The following is a 27,178-nucleotide window of genomic DNA, read 5'->3' as shown; positions in this document are numbered from 1 at the left end:
CTGCAGAAGCTTGAGCTTAGTTGTACATGAACAGTATTTCTCAGACATCAAGCCTGATTCTTCTATCGCTTACACTTGTGTGTCTGTGAGTCCAGAATCTGGCCCATAACAGTTCAGCATTGACTCAAGAGACTTGACTGCATTATTTTAATACTTCTTTGCCTTATGATTTTGCCTTCATTAAAATAATGCCTTGAAAATAGGAATACCCAGAGATGCTAGTACATCAGGTTAACCTATTTTTAAAATAATCACTTGTTTTACAGTAACACATTTTTGAACCACATTGTAAAAACAGTGAATGACTGTCAATGTCTTGAATATCTTGTCCATAGGTGATTGTCCTTTACTCCATAATTCTCAGCCAGTCAGCCAGCTTCCTTCTCTGAGGCCTGACCATCATCACTACCCAACTATCGATGAGCCTCTTCCACCAAGTAAGCTTTAGTTTTTTTATTTTATTGCATTTTTTCAGCTTTTCCTGTTAACTCAAACAGTGTAGAGGTCAGTATGTCTTTTTGAAGAACCCTGTGTGTTCTGTATATACATTTTCCAGAACCCAAGCAATATACCCTTTTGTTTCCCTTATTTGATCCTGACTTCAAATGTTGTCATGTTGTTTTGGACGAGCTCCATAACCTCCCTCTCTGCCTTCGTTCATCTTCTTCCCTGAAATGGAAATATTATTCTGTTTTTCCAGTCAGTGTGTTCTGACTTGAATGATTGGGATCTGTCAGTTGTTCTGGAAACCTGGCTATAAGGCTTTCTGTATGGTGTATCAGCAGAGTACTCTGATTTTTCTGTAATGTTTGTCTCCAGGTATTCTGTAACCAACTTCAAAGATGGTTTGGGATGGCAGTCCCTGTGGTCTGTCACATCTGCATGCAGGTCCAGCAGCAACCCTTTCACAGTGAGGATGCTCCTGGGACAGACACGTCCAAATCTGAACCAAACCGGCAGAAATTGGGAAAAGGCAGCTTATGTGCAGTGTTCTTGTTATACTGTCTTTGGATTTGATAATCCGTGGATTTGTGTTCATTATGCACTGCAGTGGAGTCCACACTTGCACTGAATAAAAGTGAGAGGGTTTTGAATAGTGTGATAGATTAGCAGCCTCATAATAAGGGATTTTTAACACCAAAGCAGCTGCTGGAGTTGTTTGTCTCTGTAGCCTTTTCTCTAAGGATTCCCAGAGGATTACCCTGCTCTTGCACTGGCGTTCGGTGCCCAGCAGAGCGCACTCTGTGCCCTGCGACGTGCGGCCGATCACCTTCCAGCTGAGCGCAGGATTTCACAGCCCGAAATGTGCCGTGCCTCACAAAAACAACCGGGCACACAAACAAAGCGCTCTGTTTTCTTCAAAGCCCAAGACGGGAACACACTTATTTGGCCTATGGTGCCCTTGACAAATAATTCATCATTTGCCAACCATGCTGTCAGTATTCCCTGAGCTGAAAATAGCCTTGGTGCTGGCGTCAGCTGCACAGTAGCATGAATGATTCAAATGCCTTCAGCCCAATAAAGTCTTTTTAGAGTCCCACTGTGGCTTGCCAGTGAGTGATGAAATGGGAATGGTTACCTCTGTAACAGGGAAATATTTCTCTTCCTCCCACTCTTACCGCAACACTTCGTGGATCGGGCACATTCCCTATTAGATGACTTAATGATAGCACACCAACACCAGCTCAGGTAAACAGAATATACTGTAAATCTATTCCATGTTCTTCAGCACCAATTTAATACATTTTTCCTCTTTCTTATAGTTATCCTCAAAAGGCAAGTATTTCTACCATTGGTTTTCTCAAGTGTTTTCACAACAGGGTATAAGGACATGAAAGGCAATATGTGATGATAAAGTACAGAAGCGATATCCCTTTGTAGGATATTGTTTCAGCATTAGCATATAACACCATTTTTACAATAAAGGCTGACACTGTGGACTTAAATATACTGATCTTAATAGGAATAGATGTACTAAGTTAACTTTGAGTGGGAAAAAAAGTTGAATTGAATAATATCACTTAGGAAACTGATTTCCAAAAAGTCTCCATGGAATTTTACTGTAATTTCAAAATGAAAACCGTAGCCTTAATCTAGAAATTTTTTGGCTCCTTATATTCGGTATTGCTATCTCAGTGCCTTTAATAACTCCTAATCCTAGATAAATAGGTCTTCAATCATGTGAAAGGAAAAAACTTTATATTTTAAACCCAAGTTATATGATCAAAGCTGGCTTGCTTCTCATGTGCAGTGTTGGCTTCCATCTACAAGTAGAGGTGAAGTTAATCTGCCAGTGCTGCAAGTTCAGTGTTGACTGATGTTATTTAGGTCGTGGAAAATCTTCTGAACCGTCTTCTTTCTCTTTTGAATAGTTTTCTGAATAGCTTGATTTCATCATAACCCCACAACAGCTGGGCTTGAGGAGGAAATTTAATTTCAGACAGTTTTATTTGGGAAAATGAAGAGAAGAGATTCATTATTTATGTAGGAGTTTCCTAATGACCAGTCTGAAGGCTAAGTCTGATACGAGATTAACAAAAGATTTGCAGTGTTTGCACGGCCTCATGACGGCATTACCAGTCACCCCTTATTATGCCTGTGTTTGGAAACCCTACAGAACTGAAGCCAAGAAAAATACAAGTGCCCAGTTTAGAGCTGTGCTTTGCCAAAGGTGTGGCTGAGCTTGGAAAGGAAAAGACAATGCATTTTCTTTGCCCTCATGATCCTGCCAGAAAAAGTTGCATCTTCTGATATAAATCAGAGCAGTTTCAGAGGCTGCTGTGAAATATGACTTGGCTGATGGAAGGGGATCACTGGAGAACAGAACCAGTACTCTCACATCCCTGTCCAATGCTCTAGCATGCTCTTACTGTGAAGGTTAGATAGAGGTTAGTCCTCGTAGTAGTCACAGTCTTATTTTACCTGGAAAACTTAACAAAAGACCCTGAGGAAATTTGGCTGCTTCCTAGATCATCTTTACCCCTAAAGTAGGATGAAGGGACTTGAGCACAGCTTGGAAGCAGAGTTCTGCCTGTCTGTTCACCTGTCAGTCTGTTTGTCTCACTGTGCAGGTATCTATCCATCTGTCGACAAATCTGGTATCGTATTCAGGGAGCTTCAGTGACTTGTGTGACTTACAGGCTGTCTTATGGGAAGGTAGGAAGTACACCTGCTACCTGCATACAACTAAAGTTGTACCTGCCACCCTCAACAGCCTTGCCAAGTAACCAAAAGGAGTTACTCAGCTGACTAGAAATGCTACTGCAAGAAGCATGAGACACACAGTTTATAATATTTTAGCATGCCAGTGTCAGCCCATGGTTTCAGGTGGACATACCCGTAAAGCAGCGAATAAAGCAACGCTCGCTGACAGGTGTAGTTCGTGTCTGTACATACTGCTGCTGTATGTCTGACACATCCAACAGAGATAGCCTTCCTGAAGTCATAATTCACTCTGACCTCATGTTTTCACTGTGATCTCCAAGCTCTGGACAAGCTTCTTTACTCCTAAGTTTCCAAATATCATGCTTAGAAGCTTAGGAACTCTAAGTTGTATTTAATTACTGCAAAACAGCCTGTAGACCTCATGGTGCACAGGGATCTATTATAAAATCTTGGTTGGCTGTGTAACTGTGTAAACTTTGTTGGCTGTATAATAATATTTATTCTTGCTAAGTGTCCATCAGCAGGCTTTGGACCAATATGACCAATTGGTGTCTTCTGTAAGCTGTCTAGAGTGTGGTTCTACAGCACTGCATACAAGTTTCTAATTCTCTGTCTACCTATATCATTCTTAACTTGTTACGAGGTATAGCAGTAGTGTGGAGTGAGGGCTAGGATTTGTTCTTTGCCAGAAAACAGCAAGGAAAATTAAGATCTTCATGATGTTGAGCTGAATCATCTTTGATCTGGTCAAGGTTATTTCCTTGAGGAAACCACAGATAATGCATAGCTCCAGAAGGGCCGTTTCCCACCCACAGTGGTACACCTGCCACCAGTGCCAGCATGCTCAGCAAGGCTCTGGCCTTCGACCTGCCTAATGTGTCAGTCTGATTTACCTCAATGTGCATATGTTGTATTTGATGTGCTTTTTTCTCTGTCTTATGTTCTAGATGTGGTTTTCACAAAGCTGTGATCTTGTTCTTGAAACAGCTACCACATTCTTGGGAAACTTTACTTGGAGGAGGAAGAGAGAGTCCTCTCCTTAAATAATGTAGTGATTTTCACAGTTGAGAGATGCTGCATGTGTGCCCATGGTGTGACTATAGGGTTTGTGTCTTTAAGGACTTTGTGTCTTTGGAGCTTTGAAAGAAGCAATGCATGTCTTTATGGCTCTTCTTGTCTTGGAGTCTTACAGAAAATTTCTCCAAGGACTCCGAGCACACATCTTTTAAGGTCTGTGGGATTCAGCTGTCAGGGGCAGCTAGCCATGGTCATCAGACAGCCTACACTTGTCTGGGATAAAATACGGGAAGTAGGTTTAGTTGGGGCCAGCATTCAAAGGATGGGAACTGATCATGAAGGATAGGTTTCTAAATATAGTAGGAAAAGGTGCAATTTCCATCCTGCTCTCAGAGAATAGGAAATGAAATACATAAAGTATGAAATTCAGATGATCCTGAATTTGATCATAGAAAACCATAGGAGGAGTGAACTCGTCAGGGAAGATGGTATCATAGTAAGAATATGGAAATATGAGGAAGTGTTTTCCCTCAAAGGTAATCACCATATGTGGATTTGTGTGTGAATGCAAGTGAGGTTTGCATCTAAACTCGTGTAGAAAGTATGTGCATGTATTTACATAGATGTGTCATCAGCTGATGGGTCATGTGGGAATTTGAAACTAGCAAGCCTAATTTATTCCACTTCTCCATGCATTCCAACCAGTTTGATACATGGCTTTGCTAGCTAACTCACTTCTGAATTTCTTCTGTTACAAACTATTTTTTTATCAACATTACCATTTTCCACAAGCCATCATATACCAAATAATTTTTAGTTTTCAATCATGGGAGAACAATAACAGTAGCAGGAAACAATAATGATAGAAGGCTCAATATTATTCTGCAAATTCTCAATCTAGTTTGCATTCATAAGAGCAATTCTCTGTTTAGATAGATTTCTAAGGTATGTCCAAAGAGTCTGTGATCAGTTTTCAGTGAAGCCTTTAATTGCTGTATGCTGTCCTTTGAAGCCAGTTAGCAAAAGGAAGAGAAATGAAGCATGTTTGTTCTGAAACAGAACAAAAAAGAAAAAATGGGATTTGCCATATTAGCTCAGATGTAATCTTCTTGTAAAGGTCGGTTCTTTGTGGCTACTCCGACCTGCAGTGAATCCAGCCAAGCAGTATCACTGATTGAAAAATTACCTCATCCTTTTAAAAATGTAGCCCCTGTGTGTCACTAGTTTTTTCATGTGCTGTGGTAGTGAACTCCATGGCCTACCTGTGTGCTGTGTATGAAATGTTTCTGTATATGCATATTCTGCATATATGTATATATAGACAAGCAAATAATAGATACACACACTTGAATGTGTACTTTGAATATATACACATGGTATGTATTGCATGTAGGCTATATATCTATATATATATAGTATCTCCTGTGTGTATATACCCTGTCTGTGTATGTGTGTGTGTCTGTATATACCTCTCACACTCAGGTTTTCTGGAAGGCATCCCACTGACAGCATCACCCCTTCCTTTTGTTCCAACCCTAGATTGGGAAGCTCGGATAGACAGCCACGGGAGAGTGTTCTACGTGGACCACGTCAACCGCACCACCACGTGGCAGCGGCCCACGGCTGCGGCAACGCCAGACGGGATCCACAGGTCTGGCTCCATCCAGCAAATGGAGCAGCTGAACCGCCGGTGAGCGTTGGCACTGGAAGGGGAGGGAGTGTTCTTCCAAAGCATGGAGTCACTTCTGCTACTTAACTGTAGCAGTGCTATTGATGGGTCAGCACCTGGTGCTGTGCTGCAAAGCTTTTTGGGACCTGACTGGAGTTGCTGCCGTGTCCGTGCGGCATTTCTACCCAAGCTAATTAGGCCTGTTGAAAGGTCTGTCTCCTTTTCCAGGGCAGAGCCCTGCTCTAACAGGACCATGCACATTTCCAGAGGTAGACAGGTCTGCTTAGTGTTGCACTGGGCCCTGTAAATCTGTCAGTTCATTCTGAGCTGGCTGAGATACCTCTTAACGTCATTTATATTTTAGCTTTGTTTGACTAGTCCACACATAGATTTATTTATCATTTTCTTCTCATGCTTGCTTTTTAGACTGAATTTAAAAGGAAAGAAAAAAATAAACAGTTGGTCAAAAATCTTCCATTTTTGCTTAAAAAGAGGGTTTGGGTTTTTTTTTTAATTCTGCTTACTATAATGACACCATTTCTAGAAAAGGATAAGCGAGACTGAAATTATATTTTAATTATAGCATGTAAAATGCCACAAAATTTTTCTGGGTTTTTCTTTTGTGCTTAGAGAAAGATCTGCAGCTGAGAGAAGGATGCAGAGTTTAAAAGTGCTCTTTTCAGAATACTTTGAATAGTTTGGGAGCTCCTGTGCCCTTAATGAGGCAGTCTGGAAGAACTGGGCCAACTTAAACTGACACCATCAAAACACCCTTTAAGAATAATCCTTTTTTACCAAAATGCATTATTTTGAGTAGTATTTCATAGCATGTGTTATGTCTTGCAGAAATGAGAGAACCTGCCCAGTATTTGTTTTCATTATAGGTTTGTTCATAACCCTCAAGCTGCCATGTTAATATTAAAAAAACAAAACAAAAACAAAAACAAAAAAACCCCAAACCTTGAGAAAGTGAATGTTTAATGTAGATTCTTTTAAGGGATATACATGACTTCTCTGCCATTTAGCATTGGTCTTCAAGAGGGATTTTAGCCGTGTCAAAGTTCAGACTATTTGGCTACCACTTTAAAAAGTCATCTGCCACAGAAACCAGAAAGCTGTTGTGGAGATACATCCGTTGGGGTTTTTTTGCCTTTTTTTTAATCTTTTTTTTCTTTTTTTTTTTTTTTTTTTGAGGTTGAGCTCATGCAAGTGCAGAACAACCATGAAAGGAATAAATGCTTATAAAAGTGATTTACCATTCTGTTAGTTAAAGCAGATTAGTCATTAAACCAACTATCACAGCAGAAACTGAAGCGTAGGCATCGTCTTTGTGACCTCCTTCCCTCATATTATTCAGTGTTTTCATGTAGGCTGTCTGTCTTGGGTATTATTTGATTATCACTGGTTTGGGTTGGGAATTGAGACTTAATAAGATTGATATTCTTTGAATCTCTCCGTTTTTAGTATTCATATATCCAGTTACAAAGGGAGAAGTATGGAGTTTCAGCAGTGGCAAATCTCTACTTATGCAAGTTCCATTGGAGACTTTGCAGTTTATTAAGCATGAAATGTCATGGCTTCTTGGGACTAAGGAAAAAAGCTGGTGATTCTCTCCTCTCTGCAAGGAGCTCTGTTGATTTGAGAAGTTGAATACAAAGATCTTCTATTGTTACCTGTGAACTTTTCCTAAGATACTAATGAAAGGGATTCATGCTGAATCTCCTGAGTATTTGCCCTGTGGCAAGTAATTTTTGTAGTTTTAACCTGGCTGTTATAATTTTTAAAGTTATTCTAGTCCTAAATCTAATTTCAGGTATTTCATGTCTCCACATTTCAGGAATGTCAGGATAGCTACTTTTCATAGTTATTATCAACACTCTGGAGGATTGGACTTTGTTTTAAGCCCTCATTTCAGAATTCTGTTTTGTTGTGTTTCAAACTTAATGATTTGAAATGTTTTTCAGCAAACGCACCTGAGAGCCATTTTAGGTGAGGCAACAGCAAAAATAGACTTGCTGATAGAATTAGCAGCAGCCTGAACTTTTGCTCTAACCTCAAACAAAATTTGGACTCAACATCACTCCGCAGTTTGAAAAACCTTGGTGACTTTTCTTTTAAACAAATTTACCTTTTTTTGGCTTCCTGGTTTAATTTGTGTAAGGGAATGGAAAGACCAAAATATTACAAGGAAGCTTGGTATTTCCAGCCCAGCCAAAACCACAAAGCTTTGGAAATTCAGCTTGAAAAAAACCCCATAGCTGTGATTAAACCTAGTCCTGCTTTCCTTCTGTGCTCCAAGCTTCCTTTTAGCTGTACAGGCCACTTGAGAATACCGGGAATGCAAAACTGTAATCCAGGTGTTGGGCAAACACCAAAGAAACATCCATGCTTCTAATTTTAAAGGCTCTTGCTCATTTTCTGGAGCACCTGACTTGCTTACTTGTTGGTCAAGTAGATAACAGCCCTTGTTGTTCAAGCTCTCTCGAAAGGATACTTTGCAGCATATGTATGTCTAGACTTGTCTTTGCATTAGTTTGAAAGATAATAATCAACATAAGAATTTACAACCATCATGGTTAGGACAGCCACAATGTGGTATTTCTTAAGCTCCATTTCTTTGACAAATCACTTTGAAAGGAGACAAATTTCCAGAGGCATTCATTCCCATAACTTTTGCACTTCCAATGTTTTCTCCAATTACTTTGGCATTTTTGGGTATTTATATAAGGTGATTTTATAGTATTGAGATGCAAAAGAAATGCATAGCCTTTTGTTGGCATACAGCTGCTGTTGCTCTTTGAGGTTTGCCGGTGGGGATTTTCTACCATCAAATTAAATTGAAGGTACAGGGTTTTCTATATGTGTGCTTATATCCCTTGATTATATGAACTTGGGGGATTTTGTGGTTGGTTTTTCCTTTCCTTTCTATTGCATGTGGGTGTTGTAAAACTCCTGCAGTACTGGAATGGAAAGTTCATTCAGCTGCCTGCAGTCAAGTGAAAAAAGCTGCAAAATGTAGGTCTAAAACCAGAGGGTTTAAAACTGCAGTAAATTCATGCTGTTGCAAAACCTGCTCTCAGAATTTCTTTGTAAAGATGGATGTTTTCTTAAACTATCAAAATATGCACTAAATGTATCTTTAAGTGACTTTGAGCACTGGAGGAAGACACATAGCATTGTGAAAGTTTAGTATAAATCTATTAAAACTTTATTATTTTTTCTTAATTATCTCCAGCCCTTTCGCTTAAGATTGGCTTTCAGTGAGCTACTGGAGATTATGTATTTTGAGATATCAAAAAGCCAAACCCTAACTGTTGTCTTCAATGATCCTGTGTCACTTTGAGGAACTTACTCATGGCTAAATTCTATTTAGAATAAAGCGTGCATTAACAAATAAAGAGACAGAAAGTAAGTAAAAATCTATAAGTCGGATCTTGAGCTGAGGAAAGCAAAGAGTGTAAGTCAGAAAAATTAAAGACAAACAATGCTGGATCAGATTAAAAGCAGGCAGCAAAGCCATCCTGTTTCAAATACACACGGAAATGCCATGAAGAAAGGAAGGATTAAAAATATCGAGATGGAATAAAAGCTAGTTGAAATAATTAAGAAAGTCTGTTTTCTAGCTTTGCTTTTCTTTCTCTTTCTAGTTCTTTCTTCATTATTATGCTTTCTTTTTCTTTCCTTCTCTCTTTCTGTATGAAATGCATTTATAATACACATAAGACATGATCATAATTTGCCAGTAAAACCAAAGAAAACATGTTCATCAATTCATCTGTCACTATGAGTGAACAAGTTAAGGAGAATTTGATTTCTGTAGTGTGAATTCAAAACACTCTAGGCTATTTATTCTTCATCAGGAAAAGATGATTTATTTTCAGGATTCAGGAGGCACATCCAGTAATTTAATAAGAAAGACTGAAGGTTACCCAATGCATCACAGGGTTGGTCCTTCATTGATTATGCTTCCATAAGGCTAAATGAGAGGAGGAACCATGATCCACCTCCAGTTTTGGGTTCCAGGTGTCCAGATGTTTTAAAGGGAAGCCTCGAAGTAGCAACACATAGCCTAAATATGTGTTTAAAGTTTGAGTATTGCTAACTTGGCACCCGCTGTGGCTGTTTGTTAGTCACTGAGAAATGCCAAGTTTGCAGAGTACTGGTTGGCCCAAGTGTGAGCAGCTGCACCTGCTGCAAGGGAAGAGTCAGCTGTGCTCTTACTCTGTTGTACACAGAAATATTTGGATCATTCAGAAACAGTGCTGATTGTTAAAGCAGAAAGCAACAGAAAGCACCTCTGTTAACTAAATGTTGTTGTTCCTTTCTATGAATGTATCTAGGTACCAAAACATCCAGCGAACCATTGCAACAGAGAGGACTGAAGATGATGCTGTGGTAAACAACAGGGTGGAGAGAGTTCCCACTGGAGGAGGAAGTGACTCTGAGGCAGAGCCTTCCCAGCCTAGCCCAGGTATGGGACAGCAAAGCTTCTGAGTGGCATGTTCAGTGCCATTCAGTTCTGGGGAAATCTGCATTTTCAGGGGCAACTGGAATTTTATTATACCAGGTTGAAAAACCTAATTTAAAAATAAAAAAAAGGACCTGAAGATACAGTTTTTAGATGTGAAGCTACAAGCACAATGCTGGATACAACAGTTTCAGTTCTTTAACAATTACTAAGACAGACAAAGCATTTTTACCTTAGTAAATGGCCATTTGAAACTAAAAAGAAAGAGGCATTTTGCAGCTACAAGGTGAATACTATTCACCTAGTAGTTGCAAAAATAGTGCTGTCTTATTTTTGTGGCTGTGTGATTTGTAGCATGGGGCATTTGCAGTTTATTTTTGCTAGGCTTGGCTTCTGCACTGCCACATTTGCCCATGTGATTGCACCTGCAGCGGCCCTGGCATCATATATGAAATACTTGTGATTTATAAAGGTGTGGTTTTGTGATAGCTGTGAGCTGACCTAAGTGTGGGCTGTCACCAAAGAAGGCACAGCTGTCTTTTTGCTCACCACTAATTTATGTGAGAGGACCCCATAGCAGAGTTGAGAACTGAACTGCCTGAAAAATAGCCTGGCTTCTTGTCCTTGTCATTTACAGCCAGATTGGATCTTTCCTCTGGCTTGTTAGATAAGGAGACAAGAGTTTTCCTACAAAGCAGAAGAGGAAAATGTGTACCCAAGGCAGGATGGGACAGCAGGGGTCTCTTCTACTCTTTTTGGTGGTAGTCACACTCCTACCAAAAATGTTTTCTCAAAACATTTGGGAAACCACAGTCTTAAATGTTTCTTTCAAGTAGGAAGCAATCAGTCTATTTGCCCAATCAGTCTATAATTGCCCACTATGCAATTTGAGACCATGCAAAAATAACTCCCTGCTTTGTTAGCACCAGCAAAATGATTGACCAGTTGTCTTCCTTTGGATCACTCTTGCCTCCACCAAACTTTGTGTTCTGTATTGTCTGCCATGAGTAAATCCAACTTCTTGCTATCCTTTTGCCATCCCTCTGTAAATAGGATTGGTAATGGGAAAGAACCAGCACAGTGTCTGCTTGAATTTTCTTAGTTTTCCATGTTGAATAGGAAAAAATACATAGAGAAATAATAAAATTTTTAACAAGTTTAGAAAAATATTCTATTTTGCTTGTTTTGATCCATTAGGATTTTTAATTTGAAAATCAATTTTGGCCAAGGATGTTAAACATTTGATGCTTAAGTTTTCTTGTCATCTTTTGTATTGCAATTAAAGAGGGACTTCTACCTACAGTGGATCTTATAAGGAGATCCCAGTTCTCTATGTTAGGGATGTGGAAATGAGGTACACATTGAATTATTAGTATTTATAAGTAATGTAGCCATTACTTGTAATAGGTATAATCATTTAGTATCATAGACAATAAAGTAGTAATTTAATAGGAGTTGCCACCACTAAATATTTTGTTCAGTTAATTTTTTACCATGCACTCTTTTGTTTTAAACCCAAAGAGCTAATCAGTGTGATAAATGTTACCATAAGTTATTAGGAAATGGTTTTTGCTATAGATAATTGCTTTGCTTTTGGAAAAAAACATCAATATTGTATAAAATTCCAAGAAGTAGAAGGTCAATGATGGTGTAAACACATTAGGGAAAGAAAAAGCTGCAGTATTATACATTTGTTATTTGTCTTTTAATTTAAATGAAAAATGTCAGAAGGAATACAATTAAAGCACATTAATCCAGGTTCTAAGACAGTATAAATCAATTTAACTCCAGAAACTGATCCAGTCTGCAGTTTTAAATGGATAAAATAATATGATGTGTGCAGTGAGAAGAAAAAATAAGTTATAACTGATAAGAAAAAAAAAAAAAAGTGAAATTTTATTTATTCTGTTGATGACATCTGCATCCAATTTTCTTGGACCGCAAATAAAATGTAGTTTTATTTGAAAATGCCAGAATGCCATAGCCATAATTCAATGGTAGGAACAATTTTTCTGGTAGCTAAAGAGCATCAAGAGTTTCTACCTCTACAGAATTACATTCTCAGTGCTCAGTTTTGCTCCTGTGCTTCATTAATCGATACAGATTAAAAATAATGCAATTGTGTTTGGTTTTGTTTTCTTTACCATACAAGTCCCCAAAACCTTGGACTTGTCAAAATCAGTGCAATTAAAGTAAAGTGTAATGCTGGACTGGGAGATCAGATTTTTCAAAAGTTAGCTGCAGGGGAAACCAGAATGGACCTGGGTGAACCAAATCATCAGCTGGTGAAAACTGCTGTGGTCACATTATACTTGGGGACAGCTGCAGACTTGACACAGAGTTTCATAAGCTACAGTTCAGGAAACCATCCAGCTCCTGGACTGCATCACTAAGCATAAAGACATCCATCAGTTTGCTTGTCTTGGGAATGCCAAGGTAGGTGCATTGGGCAGGTGGTGGCTTTTTTATATCATAACTTCTGCAGCTGTTTCTGAAAGGTTAAATATAGACTGTGCTTGCCACTACATTAATAAGATTCTGTGTCTTGTTTGGTTTTGGTTTTTTTTTTTTTTTTTGTTCAGAGATTAGGAGGGAAGGTTCTCTTTCTCCTGTGAATTCTCAAAAAATCACCTTGTTGCTGCAGTCTCCAGCTGTGAAGTTCATCACCAATCCTGAGTTCTTCACTGTGCTGCATGCAAACTATGTGAGTAACTATGATTTGCTCTCTCACACTACTGACTTTTGAGTCCCAGTGCTGTGTCCCAGATCTGCAGGGAGAATGCACAGTGAATCTGAATTGTGTGACTTGGGGCTCAGTTGTCCTTTCTGAACACCAGACCAGGATGGGACACTACAGCCAGGCTGCTCCAAGGAGGCTCTTGCTGGGATTCTGCCTCACATGGAGTGTCCATAGTACAGAGAAGCTCATTAATGTTATTCTCCCAGAACAAGCAGGAACCCTTGGTTTCAGCTTGGTTGATTCTGTTGTCTGTTGCTGCAGGCAGTGAAGTTGTTGTCTTTTGATCCAACATCCTGAGAAATCTTACTCAGATACCACCAAGTCTTACTCAGATATCACCAAGGGAAACAGAGGGAAAAAACTTAACTCTTGCAATTTGCATTCCCAAAACAGAGGCAGGCATAACTGAGTGAAAGAAATACTGACTTGTGTCAGTGTAACTATTTTGGAAAAAGCACAAATGAAAACAAATTTTTAAAATTCAAATAAATCAAATAGCTGGTTTTTTTCCATTAATGAAGTAAAACCACACCACATTTTCTTGCAAACCTGGAGGGGAGTGGAGAAAATGCAGTATCAGGAGGAAGCAGATAGGGCAGTCCCACAAGGAGATGCAGTCCTAATTTGCCATATCTGGAGTTTAGTTCAACAAGGCATCTAAACGTGACTTCTGACTATTTGGGAAGTCATCCATTTCTGGGTAGCAATGACCTTCCTTTTCAAAAGGAAGAGAAGATAAAACACTGAGAGTTGCCTCAGCACAGCCTTTTGGCTAACTGCAGACATCAGGTTTGGGCTGTGGCACTTGGTGGATTGAAGCCAGCCGTCCATCTCCAAGCATCTGCCAGAGATTATCACCTATGAGATCCTGACAAGGAAGGGATGTATCAACTCATCTGACATTCCCTGAACTAGTTTGTGGAGTGCAGATAATTTCTTCCATTAGCAGGGTGATATATGAAGATTTATAGCTGGGAGCAATGTAATTTTTGACCAGCATGGTTGTTGGAAAAATGAGCAACTGATTCCATAGTTGTGTAAAGAACAGCTCACAAGAGACTAAATCCCAATTTTATTAGTCACTGAAACTAAAAAAAAGCAGAAAGAGGCCTTCAGTTTTATCTTAAAAACTTGTCTCTAATGTAAGGACCAGAATAATCTATTAAAACATCTGTCAAATGGTCATACAGATACCACTTGTACAGGAATAATGACCCACATAACTTTTGCCGTAACATGAGTGTAATATTTTAACCACAAGCCCCTATTAAAATTTCAAGCTATTAATTATGCCACTGAAGTTGGGATTGGAAAATATTATCCAGCAGTTAGAATTAGAAGGGAAAAGCTCTCATTTTTCAGATATTTTATTTCCATTAAGAGATAAAACTACATTGCACTCTTTGTTTCCCTAGTGCAGCTTAGAGATATTCAAGGCAGTCATTGATCATACATTAGATCAAAATGCAACTTTTTTTTGTGTAGTAGGCTGGGATCTTAAAAATCTGTGACCATGAAGCTTTCCTGGGTTATAAGCAGGTTATATCTTCAGGGCAGAGATCATATCTCTGTGATTTCATAACATTTACCAACCCTTGCCATAATTAGGGACCTTGTGCTACAGGGAGCATTCTCAGTGGTGTCACCGCAATAAATCCTTACATAATAAAGATTATACCTGTAGATGTTTTATTGAATTATAGTGGTTAAAATGCACTAAATGCACATAAAAATTGAGAATTCAAAGCTGCTGGGTCAGATTCTCTGGACATATTCCAGGTCTGCACACTGGAGCTCACTTCACTTAAGACAGGAGTCCTCCAGTGATCGTTATTACTCTAATGAGTCATCAATCCTTTGGGCTGACCAGCAAACCAAGACACTCATTTTCTCTCTAGTAAAAGGTTCAGGAGATTTTTGTGAAGTTTCCTACTCTGTTTTAAGGAGCTTTTTCCCTGAAGTGAAGGATTCAAAGAGTAGCCTGTGAATGGGCCTGTGTGTTGTTAGCACAAGTATTATTTTATGATGGTCTATCATTGAACACATTGAACAACACACATTGAACAACAAATTTCAATTCACTGGGCCCCTATTCTGCAATCAGATCAGTTCACTCCCTTGAGCTGCCTCAGGCCACATTCCCCTAGAGGTGTATTTAATGCCCATTGTGAGATACAACTCACTGCCTGAGGGGTGACATTCATTGGACTCATGGAAATGTCTCCATCTGACAAGCTTTGTAGTCATCGCAGAAACAAATGCTCCATTCCAGGAAACAATTCACATCTTCCAAAAATAGACAATTAAAAAGTGTCTGTTCTTGTTCTGTGGCTGTAGAGTCATCATAAAAAAGGTAGCAAGCTCATATGGAGACATCTGCACTGGGGTCGTGCACATGTAAGTTCATGAGTCCTATCACGCACATCTTGATTTTAATTATAGCAAAAATAGATGTTCACAGCTCTCTGTGCATCTCTCTGGCACTGCTGAGGCACACAAGCAGTGTTTCTGTCAACCAATAATAGCAATGAAAGGGTCAACTACATGCACCTTGAATGTGTGATGTTTCAGCTGACCATTTTTGAAGTGTATTGAGTACAGTTAGTTTGTTCTTACACAAGCTAACTGTGCATAATGTGTGGGATGTTTCACTTTCCAGATTGTATTTCTTAATTCTGCATATGCATGTAAAGTTGTCATTGAAATCAAAACAATGAGATGGAAGTGTTTCTCAATTCCAACAGGATTTGTTTCAGTTCTTTGGGCATGTGGCCAATGAAATAACCAAATATGTTTTGACATCAGAACTCGATTTCTTCCCTTCTGTTATCCATCTCACAGAGTGCCTATCGAGTTTTCACCAACAGTACCTGCTTGAAGCACATGATTCTGAAGATTCGTAGAGATGCTCGTAATTTTGAGCGGTATCAGCACAACAGAGACCTAGTAAATTTTATCAACATGTTTGCTGATACCCGACTGGAGCTTCCTCGTGGCTGGGAGATAAAAACTGACCAGCAGGGCAAGGTAAGAGTGCCAACAAAACTAATCACTTGTTTAACACAGCACTTCAGACTACATGATTATTAAAAGTTTCTTCCTTCTTGACTCAAAATCAGTGAAGATTTGGTTTAAACAACACAAGCAGCAAGGGAGAGTTATTTTAGAAGCAGGAAAAAAGCTTCAAAGTTTCAAAGCATTTCTAGTTTTCTGTAGACTAGTGTACCAAAGCAAGGCAGCATTGGACTGACAACAAAGTTTGAGCCAGAGTAGATCTGTTGTGACTGCAAAATTTGACTCAGCTTAATTCTCTACCTCCAATTAAGCTTTGCTGACTGACCTCTGGGTCCACCAAATAGGTTAAAGCAGCATTTCCCAATGATATTATTCTCTCCTGTCTTGTGTACATCAAGGCCATTGCACATGATTTTGGTCTACACAGCTTCAGATATTTTCTAAGAGGTATTCTAGCTTTGAGTAGGCCAGTTGAGTCCTGTTGTTTGCAGGTGCCTTCCATGGACTATATTTATCCAAGGTATTTCCCACATACAGTTGCCCATGGTTTTCCTGCTGTGTTCCCGCGATACCATCACAGGGTTGTCAGTCTTCTTATTAAAGGAACCATTGTTCCTTTGTGTTTCAGTCTTTCTTCGTTGACCACAACAGCCGTGCTACCACCTTCATAGATCCCAGGATCCCGCTGCAGAATGGGCGTCTCCCAAATCACCTGACTCACCGGCAGCATCTCCAGCGGCTCCGTAGCTACAGCGCTGGAGAGGTAACTGTGCTCATTTCAACTCAGGAACTTTTGGCATCAGTCTTCTCTGGAATGATAAGAACTTCTTATATTTTAAAAGCATTGAAACAGACTGTCTTGGGAATATCTATCTTCCAAAGACAATAAGGGATTTTTTTGTCTTTCTGAAGGGCTTATTTCAGAGTTTGCTAGTTTATATTTTGATGGTTTTTGGAATAAAATAATAAGCAAATAAAGCATAACTGAAGTGATGACAGAATAGATTTGAAGAAGTATCCATATTTGACGTCCTGGCCTTGCTTTACTTAAGTTATTCATTAATTTTTTATAGTCTGATACCTCATATGTTTCTTCATTCCCCACTGTGGCACTGTGCTCTGAAAAGACAGATTCCCTAGAAGTAGTGCAATAATGTATGCTGAGGTTTGCTTTCCCAGCTTTCAGTCACATTAAATATCTTTCCTATATATCATGGGGATGATTTTTATCACTGAGAGCCACAGACAGGATTGAAAGAAGCATAAATACTGTGTTTACATTGTGGATTTAAGTAGGAAAAAGTACCCATAATCAGATTTATACCAGCAAATCCATACATTTAAACATTTGTAAAGATTGTTGCTGAATAGAACTAGAGATGAACTATGGTGAAAGGATCTTTCTCTTCCACAAAAATATCCAGAGAAATGCTTGTGAAATTGGCATCAAAATTTATTGCAGCAGGACCAGTCTGAACACCTCTCACTGCCAGGTAGGTTGGGATTAGGACCTAAACAGGGTGTGAGGTCAGTTCTTCAGGACCAAAGGCAAACCAGGCATGAGTAGCTTGGGCAGGTTCTCTCCATCTTGGGTGAATACAGCACCATATTTTCTGAAGATAGAAGTGTATCAATGGATCTGTTTCAATCACGTCTTCCCACCAGCTTAGCAACTTCCCTCTGCCAGCAGCCTTCAGTTTAGTGTTGACTGAATTCAGTTGCTGTAATTGAATTACTGGCATGACTGTGGTTTGGTTGCCACCTGCACTGTGATTCGTGCTCAGGCCCATGCTTGCCTGAGGCTTGCTTGCAAATTTGCCATGTCAGGGACAGAAACACCCCTGAACAATTCAGATGACCTCGCCCAAAAATACACTTGGTTTTGCAAGCACTGGCAAGGCTGGCAAGGAGCAATATGCAATAAACCCCCAAAAAGCCAGTAAAGGGTAGGAAATCAAAAGTATTGAATACTTTTGAGTAATGATTATCTAGGGAAATGAAAAACTGTTCTTTGAGGCCACTGTTCATTGGCATTATCAGCCAATGAAATAGTCACCTCCCAGTCTTGGTGGCCCAGGTCCCACAGTGCTTCTATGCCCTTGTCATAGACAAACTTCTTTGTTGTAGTCAAGTAGCTTCCCATTTGGAAGTGTCTGCTGCTGCACTGGAAGGACTCCCATTGATTTCCAAGGACTTTGGATTGGTGCCTAAAAGTCCCTCATTTACAAGGAAAATATTCAACCCTTTGCAGCTCAGTCCATTTATTAAGAGCCTCATGTTCCATGCCATTTTCTCCAAGTGCATTTGGATGCTCTTTGGCCTATAAATCATGTCTGTAGCCTCACACGTGGGGCTTTGTCCTTGCCATGTGTCAGCTGTCTGCAGTCTTGCTGGTTTCTTTGCTGAGCAGATGGTGTGGCCTCTGGAAGCTGTCACCAGGACAGTATGAAGGACCACGAAGGACAGCTCACCAGTTTTCCATGTTATATACATGTGTCAAAGGACCCTGAAAGACATCAGAATAGTGAAGTTGTGGTTGCCAGAGAGGGCACAGAAAAGAGCCAGGGTAATGAAATAAAGGACCTCTGCAAAAATTTCCATTGTTCTATGTAGATTACTGATATTAAATGGTATTATATATTACTTTGAAAGAAATGCTACAAGTTCTTTATTAAGCACTTTTTTAAGGGTTATCAATCTTTTACAGAAGAAAGGTGGTTGTTGCTGCTCTTAGTTATCTGATTTTTGGAAGAAAAGGTCAGTTAGCTATTGTGGCCATCAGTAACTAAAGTATAGGTCACTAAGTGATTCATTTCCTTCTGAACCTTCTATAAACAGAACAGTTTGTAAGCACTTTCCATTCCCTCTAAAGGACTTCCCATCTGCAGTGAAAGTCAACATCCATGATTACAGGGTAGAGATTTTAAAGACAGAAAGAGGAAGGAAGCAGGCATCCACAAGGGAGAGGCAGGAGGTGCAGAGAAGGTGCTAGAATATGGCAATATATACATCTCCTTACCAACCCAAACCATAACAAGCAAGTAGAAGGATTCAAATGGGCCTCCGAAATCCAGCAGCAATATAAAACCCAGGAAAAGATATTACATCTTGAAAGGTTCCTCTGGTAGTTTGGACTCTCCACTCTGGTTGCAACATCCCAGTATCAATATCAAAGCTATTAAAACCTGACATAAATCTGTCAGTAACTCTGCACTACATGAACCAGGTCACTAAATCATTGGAGGGGTCACTCTTTATTTTTTATTAGAGAATAATGTGCTAATCAAAATTAAATTGTTCAATTAGAAAGTTAAAGTAGACAAGACGATTGTGACTGAACACTAAATTGGAGCAATCAATTGTATTCTATTAGCTAAGAGTGGAAAGAAAATTGTGAGCAAAATGGAAGTTAATTAGAGGGCTGTGAATTTTCCTGTTGTGTTGCCAGAGAAAAATTGTTTGGTGGTGTACATGTGCAAAGACTAAACACAGCATGTGCAATGCCTAGGGATGGTGATGAAGACAATTACATCACCAGTTTATTGAGGTGTGTACCCAACTGGATTCTTAGCTCTTAAACCAGAACTGGAAAGATGGAAAGAGGGGAGCGAAAGTTTCTTTTCACAGGCACTATACACATTTCCTTCCAAAATTCTTGCTCCAGGAGAAATATGCCCAGGCACTGGAAAGCTGAAAAAATGAATGATGACAAGAGCAAGAGGAGGATCCAGGCCCAGGCTGGGCAGAAGTACCATGCAATTCCCAAGTGATGAGCAAATAACACCTGGTGCTAATTTTTATAGGAGATACATTTAACTCCTCTGTTACTCCTCCCTTTCCCCTTTCTGTCTTCTGGTCAGTAAAATTATGTGTAGCAACAAGGCCTTAGGATTTGTCTTTGTCAAGGATGAGTCAGCGATCACCTTTAAAAACAGGCTCACCCACCATCTGCATTCCCTTGCAAGTCTGTTCTACAAGGACCTGAGGAATAGGCATCCTCACCTGAACTCCAAGACCCCCTGGAAGTGAAGAAGCTGAGCCCAACAAAGCCTTAGCAGCCTCCCACACATCCTATCTAGTACAGCTGGTCCCGGGCCAATGTTTAATCCTGGCCATGCTGCCGACAAACAGCCCAGGAAATGGCTGCTCCCACACCGGCCCCATGCCCACCGTGGCAGTGGATCACAGGGCACCTCTTGCACCCTTGCAAGGTTCTCCCCTGTGCCATAGCATGGAGTGAATGCTGTAAAGGCCACTGTTTACTGGGGTGGATGCCTGGGTCACAGGGGAAAAGCTGCCTAAGCCTGATCTAAACTTTCCTCGTGAGTTGGCCTGTGGGGGTGTGAGGAGGAGACAAAGGCAGTGAAAGGGTACAAGTGAAATCCTAACTGGATGATGAAGCGAAACATTCACCATGCACTTGCACAGCAGTTTTGTGTTTTAAATGACAGTGTGTTTGATTAGAATAGTTAAGATTTTTCATTGTTTAACCTGTGTGTTGACACGTATCGAATGCATTGACTGGTATCTTGTTATGTGTAAACATTTTAAGCTTTATGGGCTCCAAAAGGCAGCTTGCCAGGCACATTTAGCTTCCCAGTTTCTGTGTATATCCAGTTGGAAGACTTGGCTTTTGGCTGTACCACTGAAAATGGGTTGGCACCATTTGCTTGGATGCAGAGCTAAGCATTTCAAATATTGAAGTTGGGGCAATTTCTTCCTGAAGTAGTTGCCAAATGCTATAATTTGTGCAGTGAGAAAGGAGCAGCTATTAGCCCAGTGGAGTGGCAATTGGAATTCCTAATGCATCTTGTCCTGATACAGCCTCACACTGTAGTCACAAGACAAGAGGGACTGTCTTTAAACTGAAAGAGGGTAAGTTGAGATCAGTTAGTAGGAAAAAAATTTACTGTGAGGATGGTGAAGCCCTGGAACAGATTGCCCAGAGAAGCTGTGGATGTCCATGCCTGAAAGTGTTTTTAAGACCAGGCTGGAGGAGGCCCTAGTAACCTGGTCTAGTGGAAGGTGTCCCTGCCTGTAGCAGGGGTGTTGCAATTAGATGATCTTCAAGATCCTTTCCAACCCAAACCATTCTATGATTCCTCTCTTGGCCTCACCGTGCCCATATTCTGGAGGAAAACATGAGAGACAGGTGGGTTCCCCTCAACTTTCACAAGTCTCCAAAAGGTTACCCAGCAAGTAATGCCTTAGTGCAAACATTGCCAGATGTCATTGTTTGCCTTTTAATATCTTCATACCGAAATGTCTTCTCACCTTTTAAGAAATCTGCCTTTCTGACACGATTCCTTTCACTAGATAGTGTATTTGGAACAGTGGCTTTCTTTAAGTGCCTCAGTTAAGGGGCAGTGAAAAATTTGCTTCTTACTATTCCTTTTATCAGGTCTTTGGATAACATTCTTATTTCCAGTGTATTCAATTTCTGGTTATGCAAGTTAGTCAGCCTTTTGGGATGATACAGCCTTTTTCTGTGCTGTGATCTACATAGATCTGCCTTCCTCATGTTATTTCCACTATTAAATTTCCCTTCAACAACACTGAGTGAGCATTGCAGCATTGTGGGGTTTTTCTCAAAAACATTGCTGTAAAAACCTTGAAGTAATGCAGTTATGCTAAAACAATACATGTTTGATACTACAGAGTATGTAGTGTGATATTACAGAGATTTTATTTTCATTGAGCCAGAGATATCCATCACTGCAATACCTATATTAACGTGCATTTACTTCTGGATTCTGGTGCCTTCAGCACTGAGAAGGTGCGATAGCTCTGGATAATGGTGTACCTTCATTTGGAAGCACAGAATTACTTGCCTTTTTTAAGCTGACTGGAGTATAAACTTTAATTTTCATGCATGCTTTCTGCCCTTCGGTCAGCATCATGGACCATTCTGAAGGTTGCAGAAGTAAAAATGACAAATCTTTTAACTGACCAATGAGCTACTGGTGGTCAGTTTTGATCATTCTTTTCCTTTTCTCTGATGTTGTAGGCCTCTGAAGTCTCTCGAAACAGAGGAGTTACTCTGTTGGCCAGACCAGGCAATAGTCTTGTAACAGCTATCCGAAACCAGCACCATCACGAGGCATTACCTCTGGGTAAGCCAAGTTGGTTTTTTAATTCTCAAAGCTCACAAAGGTGGGTTTTAGGACTTCTCATCAACTGTGTGCTGCACTGCCTCATGTTGCCCTGTGCCTCACTGGCAGTGCAGTGTGCCCCTGTGGAGTTCCGGTGATGTGGCAAATAAAGCCTCTGGTTTGATTTTACCTTTTCCAGCTTACAATGACAAGATTGTTGCATTTCTACGCCAACCTAACATTTTTGAGATGCTGCAGGAGCGTCAGCCCAGCTTGGCCAGAAACCATGCACTCAGGTACTTCTTTTTGCCATACTGCTGTACCCTACTTCCAGAAAGTTCTTTTTGTAGTGGGGAAAACCAAATTCTAGTAACTGTAGTACAACAGATGAACTTGGATCTCCTGTGGAACTGCCACCATTAAAGAGTAGATGGGAACCACCAGGATCCATGTGGTTACTATAGTTACTTTCCACAGACATCCAAGAAGTAAAATAAATGTGGTCAAATAATGACCAGAGGCTCTGCCTTCACCTGCAATTATCACTTTGCTTTTCAGAAGATAAGAGTTAAAAGAGTGTTTGGAAGGAAGTCAGCAGCAAAACCCCAATAAATCCAGCAGAGCCAGGATTTTGCCTCATGGTTGGATTTCCACCCCTGTCATGGATATAGTCACCCTAGACATTATAATGTAATAGGAGCATTATTATGAAGTGGGTTGTACTATTGTCTTTAATCTTTCTCACTTGACTTAAAGGTAAAGGTAGTAATTTCCAAAGCAGTTATATTGTGTCAAACCCATTCCTTTCCTATTCGATTTTTTAAAAACAGAAAAAACCAGAACCAATCACCAATACAGCTTATACTCATTTGAATTCCAAAGTTCAAATTAACTGATTTTGGCCAAGAACTTAAGCTGGTGTTAATCAATGTCAGAGGTGCCCATATGCACCAGCTGAGAGTTTGACCAAGAGTTTAGGTTGTAACGTGCAGTCAGAGGTGTGGCTGCAGGACTGCTGAAGGAGGAGAGGGCCTCTAAATTCCTGCAGTCTGCTTTTGCTGGTACCCTTATTGACTCCTCATTTACCTCTGATGGCCAGACAAAAAAATTTTGGGTGTAAGGATTAGACTTCCTTCTGGAGGAATTGATACATGCAAATAAAATGAGAAATAGAATGAAAAATACTCTCAGTATTCAAGATGTACATTTCTGTAACTGAGAAATTTTTATCTTCACCATCACATTATTCCAGACTATTTTTTTTCCTCAGCTGTAACTTGAATTCTCATTTCCCAGAGAACAGATAATGCTTTTATCTCCTTTTGAGCAGAGAACAAAATTGACCAGTGATGGGGGCTAGACAGCTTAGCCAGTGCATAATGAGATTTGTAACAGGATATTGAGGCTTTTGCCTCTAGGTCATTGCTGATTATACCTTGGGCCAGGAGTGATCCAAGCTACTGTCTAATGCTCATGCAGCAGGTGTTAAGCAAACTCTTAGGATGCAAAGTCCATCTTTTATGGACCTTGATTACAAGGTCATAGAGATCATCCTTGACTTGAGATATAATATTTTGACTTAATACTAGAATGAAAATATTTGGACAATGCAATGCTTTAGAAACACACTGATAGGCTGGGGTGTAGATGCATATCTTTCATGATCCTAATGATAGGATCCTATCCTATGTTTTCCAGTTTTTATTAACAAAAGGTATGATTTTACACATACAACTCATATTACACTGTATAACATCTGTGTGATTAGTTCATACCAATATATGTTAGAGTGTTATTTCCCAGATGGAACTGACAGAGGGAAAGGAAGTGATATTACTGCAAATTCTGTTAAAAAAAGGTGCTATGTTAGTTGTAGGCTTACACAAAAAATCTGCACTTGGTGACCTGACATGTACACATGAAACTGGAGGACTAAGAATCATTCTGTTCTCTAAAATAGGGAATAAAATATCTTTCTTTTGGATCAGTAAACTGGGTGATGGAGACAGAATTTTTTTTGCAAGTTTGTTAAGAAGATTAGAAAATTAATCAGGCATATAGGATGTTTGCCATTTTTATAAGGAATTACCAGAAACTGGCAAAATACCAAAGAATAACTACTCTGTGCATGGCTCAAGCTGTGATAATGGCATGTTTTTTTCTGGTTTTATATTTTTTTTCTTCTCCTCTCCATAATATCACTTATATTTCAGGGAGAAGATCCATTACATTCGGACAGAGGGTACACATGGGCTTGAAAAGTTGTCGTGTGATGCAGATTTAGTAATTCTACTGAGGTAATCAATTTGATCAATAGCATAATGTCATTACTTACAGTACCAGAGAAACTATCTGGCTCTTTCTCAGCATAATTGAAAAGATTTTGTTAAATCAGGTCATACTGATAGCCATCCAAAATGATTCAGCCAGAGTCAGTCTGTCAATTTGTACTTCCTGGAAGGCAGCCTCCAACAGCACAGTAAATCCAGCCAGCTCAGTCAGTATGGCTGCTACCATACTGACTACCAGCAGATAAAAAAGAATCAGCTCAAAATGTTTCCTTTTAATGGAAAAAAATCTTGTTTTTTAAAGAAAGAAAAAAAAAACAAAAAAGAGAGGGAAAAAATCCCTTGTCTTTCTCACTATAATAATGTAACTGCTCATGAAATTGATAATTTTACTGCATCAGTGCTGCCACACATGCATGAAACCTCAATGTCCAGTGCAGTGGGCATTGTCTGGGTAATGAAGATAAGGCTTCAGTTTGTACTGGAACCAGAGAGCTTGGTCTTTAGGTCCTGCTTCTCTTCAGTGCAGCTAAGAACTTATTTTATTGTCTTGGTCTGAGATGGGAAATGTTGCATTACCCAGGTGGGGTTGGTGTGCTGTGACAGCACTGCCTAATGCAAGAAGTTTACAACTTATTCCCATCATTTCAATTCAAGCAGTCAGAGCACTGAACTACATGAAAATGGCCCAAGTAAAACAGCCTGGGAGATAGAGTGTGCGTCTTTACTTCTTTTTGCTAATGTGTTGAATGTGCTCCTGTTTCCTACATAGCCTCATGTCTTTGCTCTCCATCAATGACTGAGCTATCATGTTAGCATCAAACATCTATTAAAATTCATTTTGTTCTTCATTGCTAGTGACTAGGCTGTCTTTGGGAAGCCTATGGAGTTTTTTAATCCATGAGCTCAGAGATGCACCCAAACATCTGACACAATGAACTTGCACCATGCTGCGTGTTTACATTCCTTCATGTGATGAATGTGAACTAAATATTTCCCTATGACTTTTTGCATGCAGCCTTTTTGAAGAGGATATCATGTCCTACATACCACTGCAGGCTGCCTTCCATCCAGGTTACAGTTTTTCTCCTCGCTGCTCACCCTGTTCATCACCCCAAAACTCTCCAGGTAAGGAGATGGGAAAATTAGAACAAAATCTTGCATTTGTGGTATTTCTTCTAATAAATAGAAAAGAGCAGATTCAGAGCCAGCATCAGCTGTCAGCCTTCTAGTTCCAGTGCCCACTCTGAATCTGATCCCAGCTGCTTTTTTTGCTGGGTCAGTTTCCAGTGCTGCTGTGTGACTATTGATACACGTACACCTTTTGATATCGCTGGAAAGGATTGGGTGGTGTACTCCAAGCATAAGTCACTGACATGGAAGCACATTCATTTTATGTGACAGCAGCCAAGAGAACCTTCCAAACTGAAGGTGTGTTGCAGGACTTCCAGTACCCCTGTAAAGTTCAGTCTCCTCCACTCAATGTTCCAAAAACTTCTCTTCTTCCCTAGGCACATCTATTTTGAGACCTGAGGGGATCATCTTCATCATCTAGCCTGACCTCCCGTGTTGAACCCATTAACTTAGGTTCGACAGGAAACATATTTTCCAGAAAGACATGCTGTCTGAGAAGGTTATTTCCAGCTGTGCTATGTCTCTGAAGTTATTGTTTATGCTATAGAAATTTGAGGAGCTAATGTCTCCCTTTTGCCAAGAGGCACAACCCCCACCACAGTCTCACTTTGTGGCTGTGTGTCCAGTGGCCATTTTGAGAGAATCAACAGAAATGTGATCTGAAGAAATCAATTTTTGGTGGAGCTTTTTGGGCATGCATTTAAATTATCTGATTTCAAACAAAATTAAGGAACAAGAGAAGTTCAAATCTTGGATGTGGATGTGGAAAATGGAAAGGTTTTGATGTGATGGAGATAAATGCTAAACCCTTCTCTACAGGAGAACTGTGTTCTGTCAGAATGTCCTATTTTCATTAATGAGTTTTAACGCCATTGTGAGTACAAGTTCCCCTTGTCTATATCAGGACAGGTCATAAGCAAGTCTTCTTCAGGACAAGAATCCAAGTATATGGCACAAATGTGACTTAGGAGACTGTTCTTGTGAAAACACAAGGGCAAATACTCATTTCCAGCAACATACTGTCTTCTTGCTAATTTCTGTCCTGGTTATAGAGCCCATGAGAGCACCCCTTCTCTTATGTCCTGGGGGAAAACAAAAGTCTGACAGAAGAAAGAAGTGTTGTAAGGGATTCTCTTTGTGCTGCATGTATATACACCTTTCTGTTTTACCAGCAGAGACAGTAATGTCCTTCCCTTATGGCAATCATGATACTTTGGGCTCCCACTAAATGTGATGGGCTTTTTTTCCTTTCCTGTGGAGCATTTGCTGCCAGATTTCTCATAAAAGGGCTGGTTTTTATTGTCTTTTGTAATGAGATAGGTAAATGGGATTTCATTAATCCATTTTTTGGCCTTTTATGGTGTGGCACTTGTTTATACAAAAAGAATAATCTCCTACTTTGAGAATGCAGCCTTCAAAACAAAACAGGTTCCAAATTGCTGAAAAATCTGCTGCTATGTGTGAATCATAATAAGGAAATGTAGCATTTCCTGCTGGCAGAAATCCTTTTTGATGCCACAGAAGGGTTTTGTGTTGATAGCTGGAAGTGTTTAATATACAGTCAGATTAACACAGGGAAACCTGACTCCC

General features: G+C 39.8%; 1 protein-coding gene across 4 annotated transcripts in view; it reads left to right on the top strand.

The window, feature by feature from the left end:
* The window catches only part of HECW1 (HECT, C2 and WW domain containing E3 ubiquitin protein ligase 1), a 253,036-nt gene that overhangs the window by 184,703 nt on the left and 41,155 nt on the right, over positions 1-27,178 (top strand). For 3 of the 4 annotated variants that reach the window (XM_066557176.1, XM_066557193.1, XM_066557186.1), the window contains 10 exons: positions 336-437; positions 5,722-5,872; positions 10,192-10,322; positions 12,902-13,023; positions 15,901-16,086; positions 16,703-16,837; positions 22,082-22,187; positions 22,366-22,462; positions 24,380-24,463; positions 25,473-25,582. In XM_066557176.1, the coding sequence (XP_066413273.1) occupies positions 336-437; positions 5,722-5,872; positions 10,192-10,322; positions 12,902-13,023; positions 15,901-16,086; positions 16,703-16,837; positions 22,082-22,187; positions 22,366-22,462; positions 24,380-24,463; positions 25,473-25,582 (1,224 nt within the window). The remainder of the gene's footprint in view (positions 1-335; positions 438-5,721; positions 5,873-10,191; positions 10,323-12,901; positions 13,024-15,900; positions 16,087-16,702; positions 16,838-22,081; positions 22,188-22,365; positions 22,463-24,379; positions 24,464-25,472; positions 25,583-27,178) is intronic. The other variant, XM_066557201.1, reaches the window with a different exon arrangement.

This window comes from Molothrus aeneus, chromosome 1 (genome assembly GCF_037042795.1).
Source record: "Molothrus aeneus isolate 106 chromosome 1, BPBGC_Maene_1.0, whole genome shotgun sequence".
In the NCBI taxonomy this organism is placed as follows: domain Eukaryota; kingdom Metazoa; phylum Chordata; class Aves; order Passeriformes; family Icteridae; genus Molothrus; species Molothrus aeneus.
This window is presented reverse-complemented; position numbering and strand designations above follow the sequence as displayed.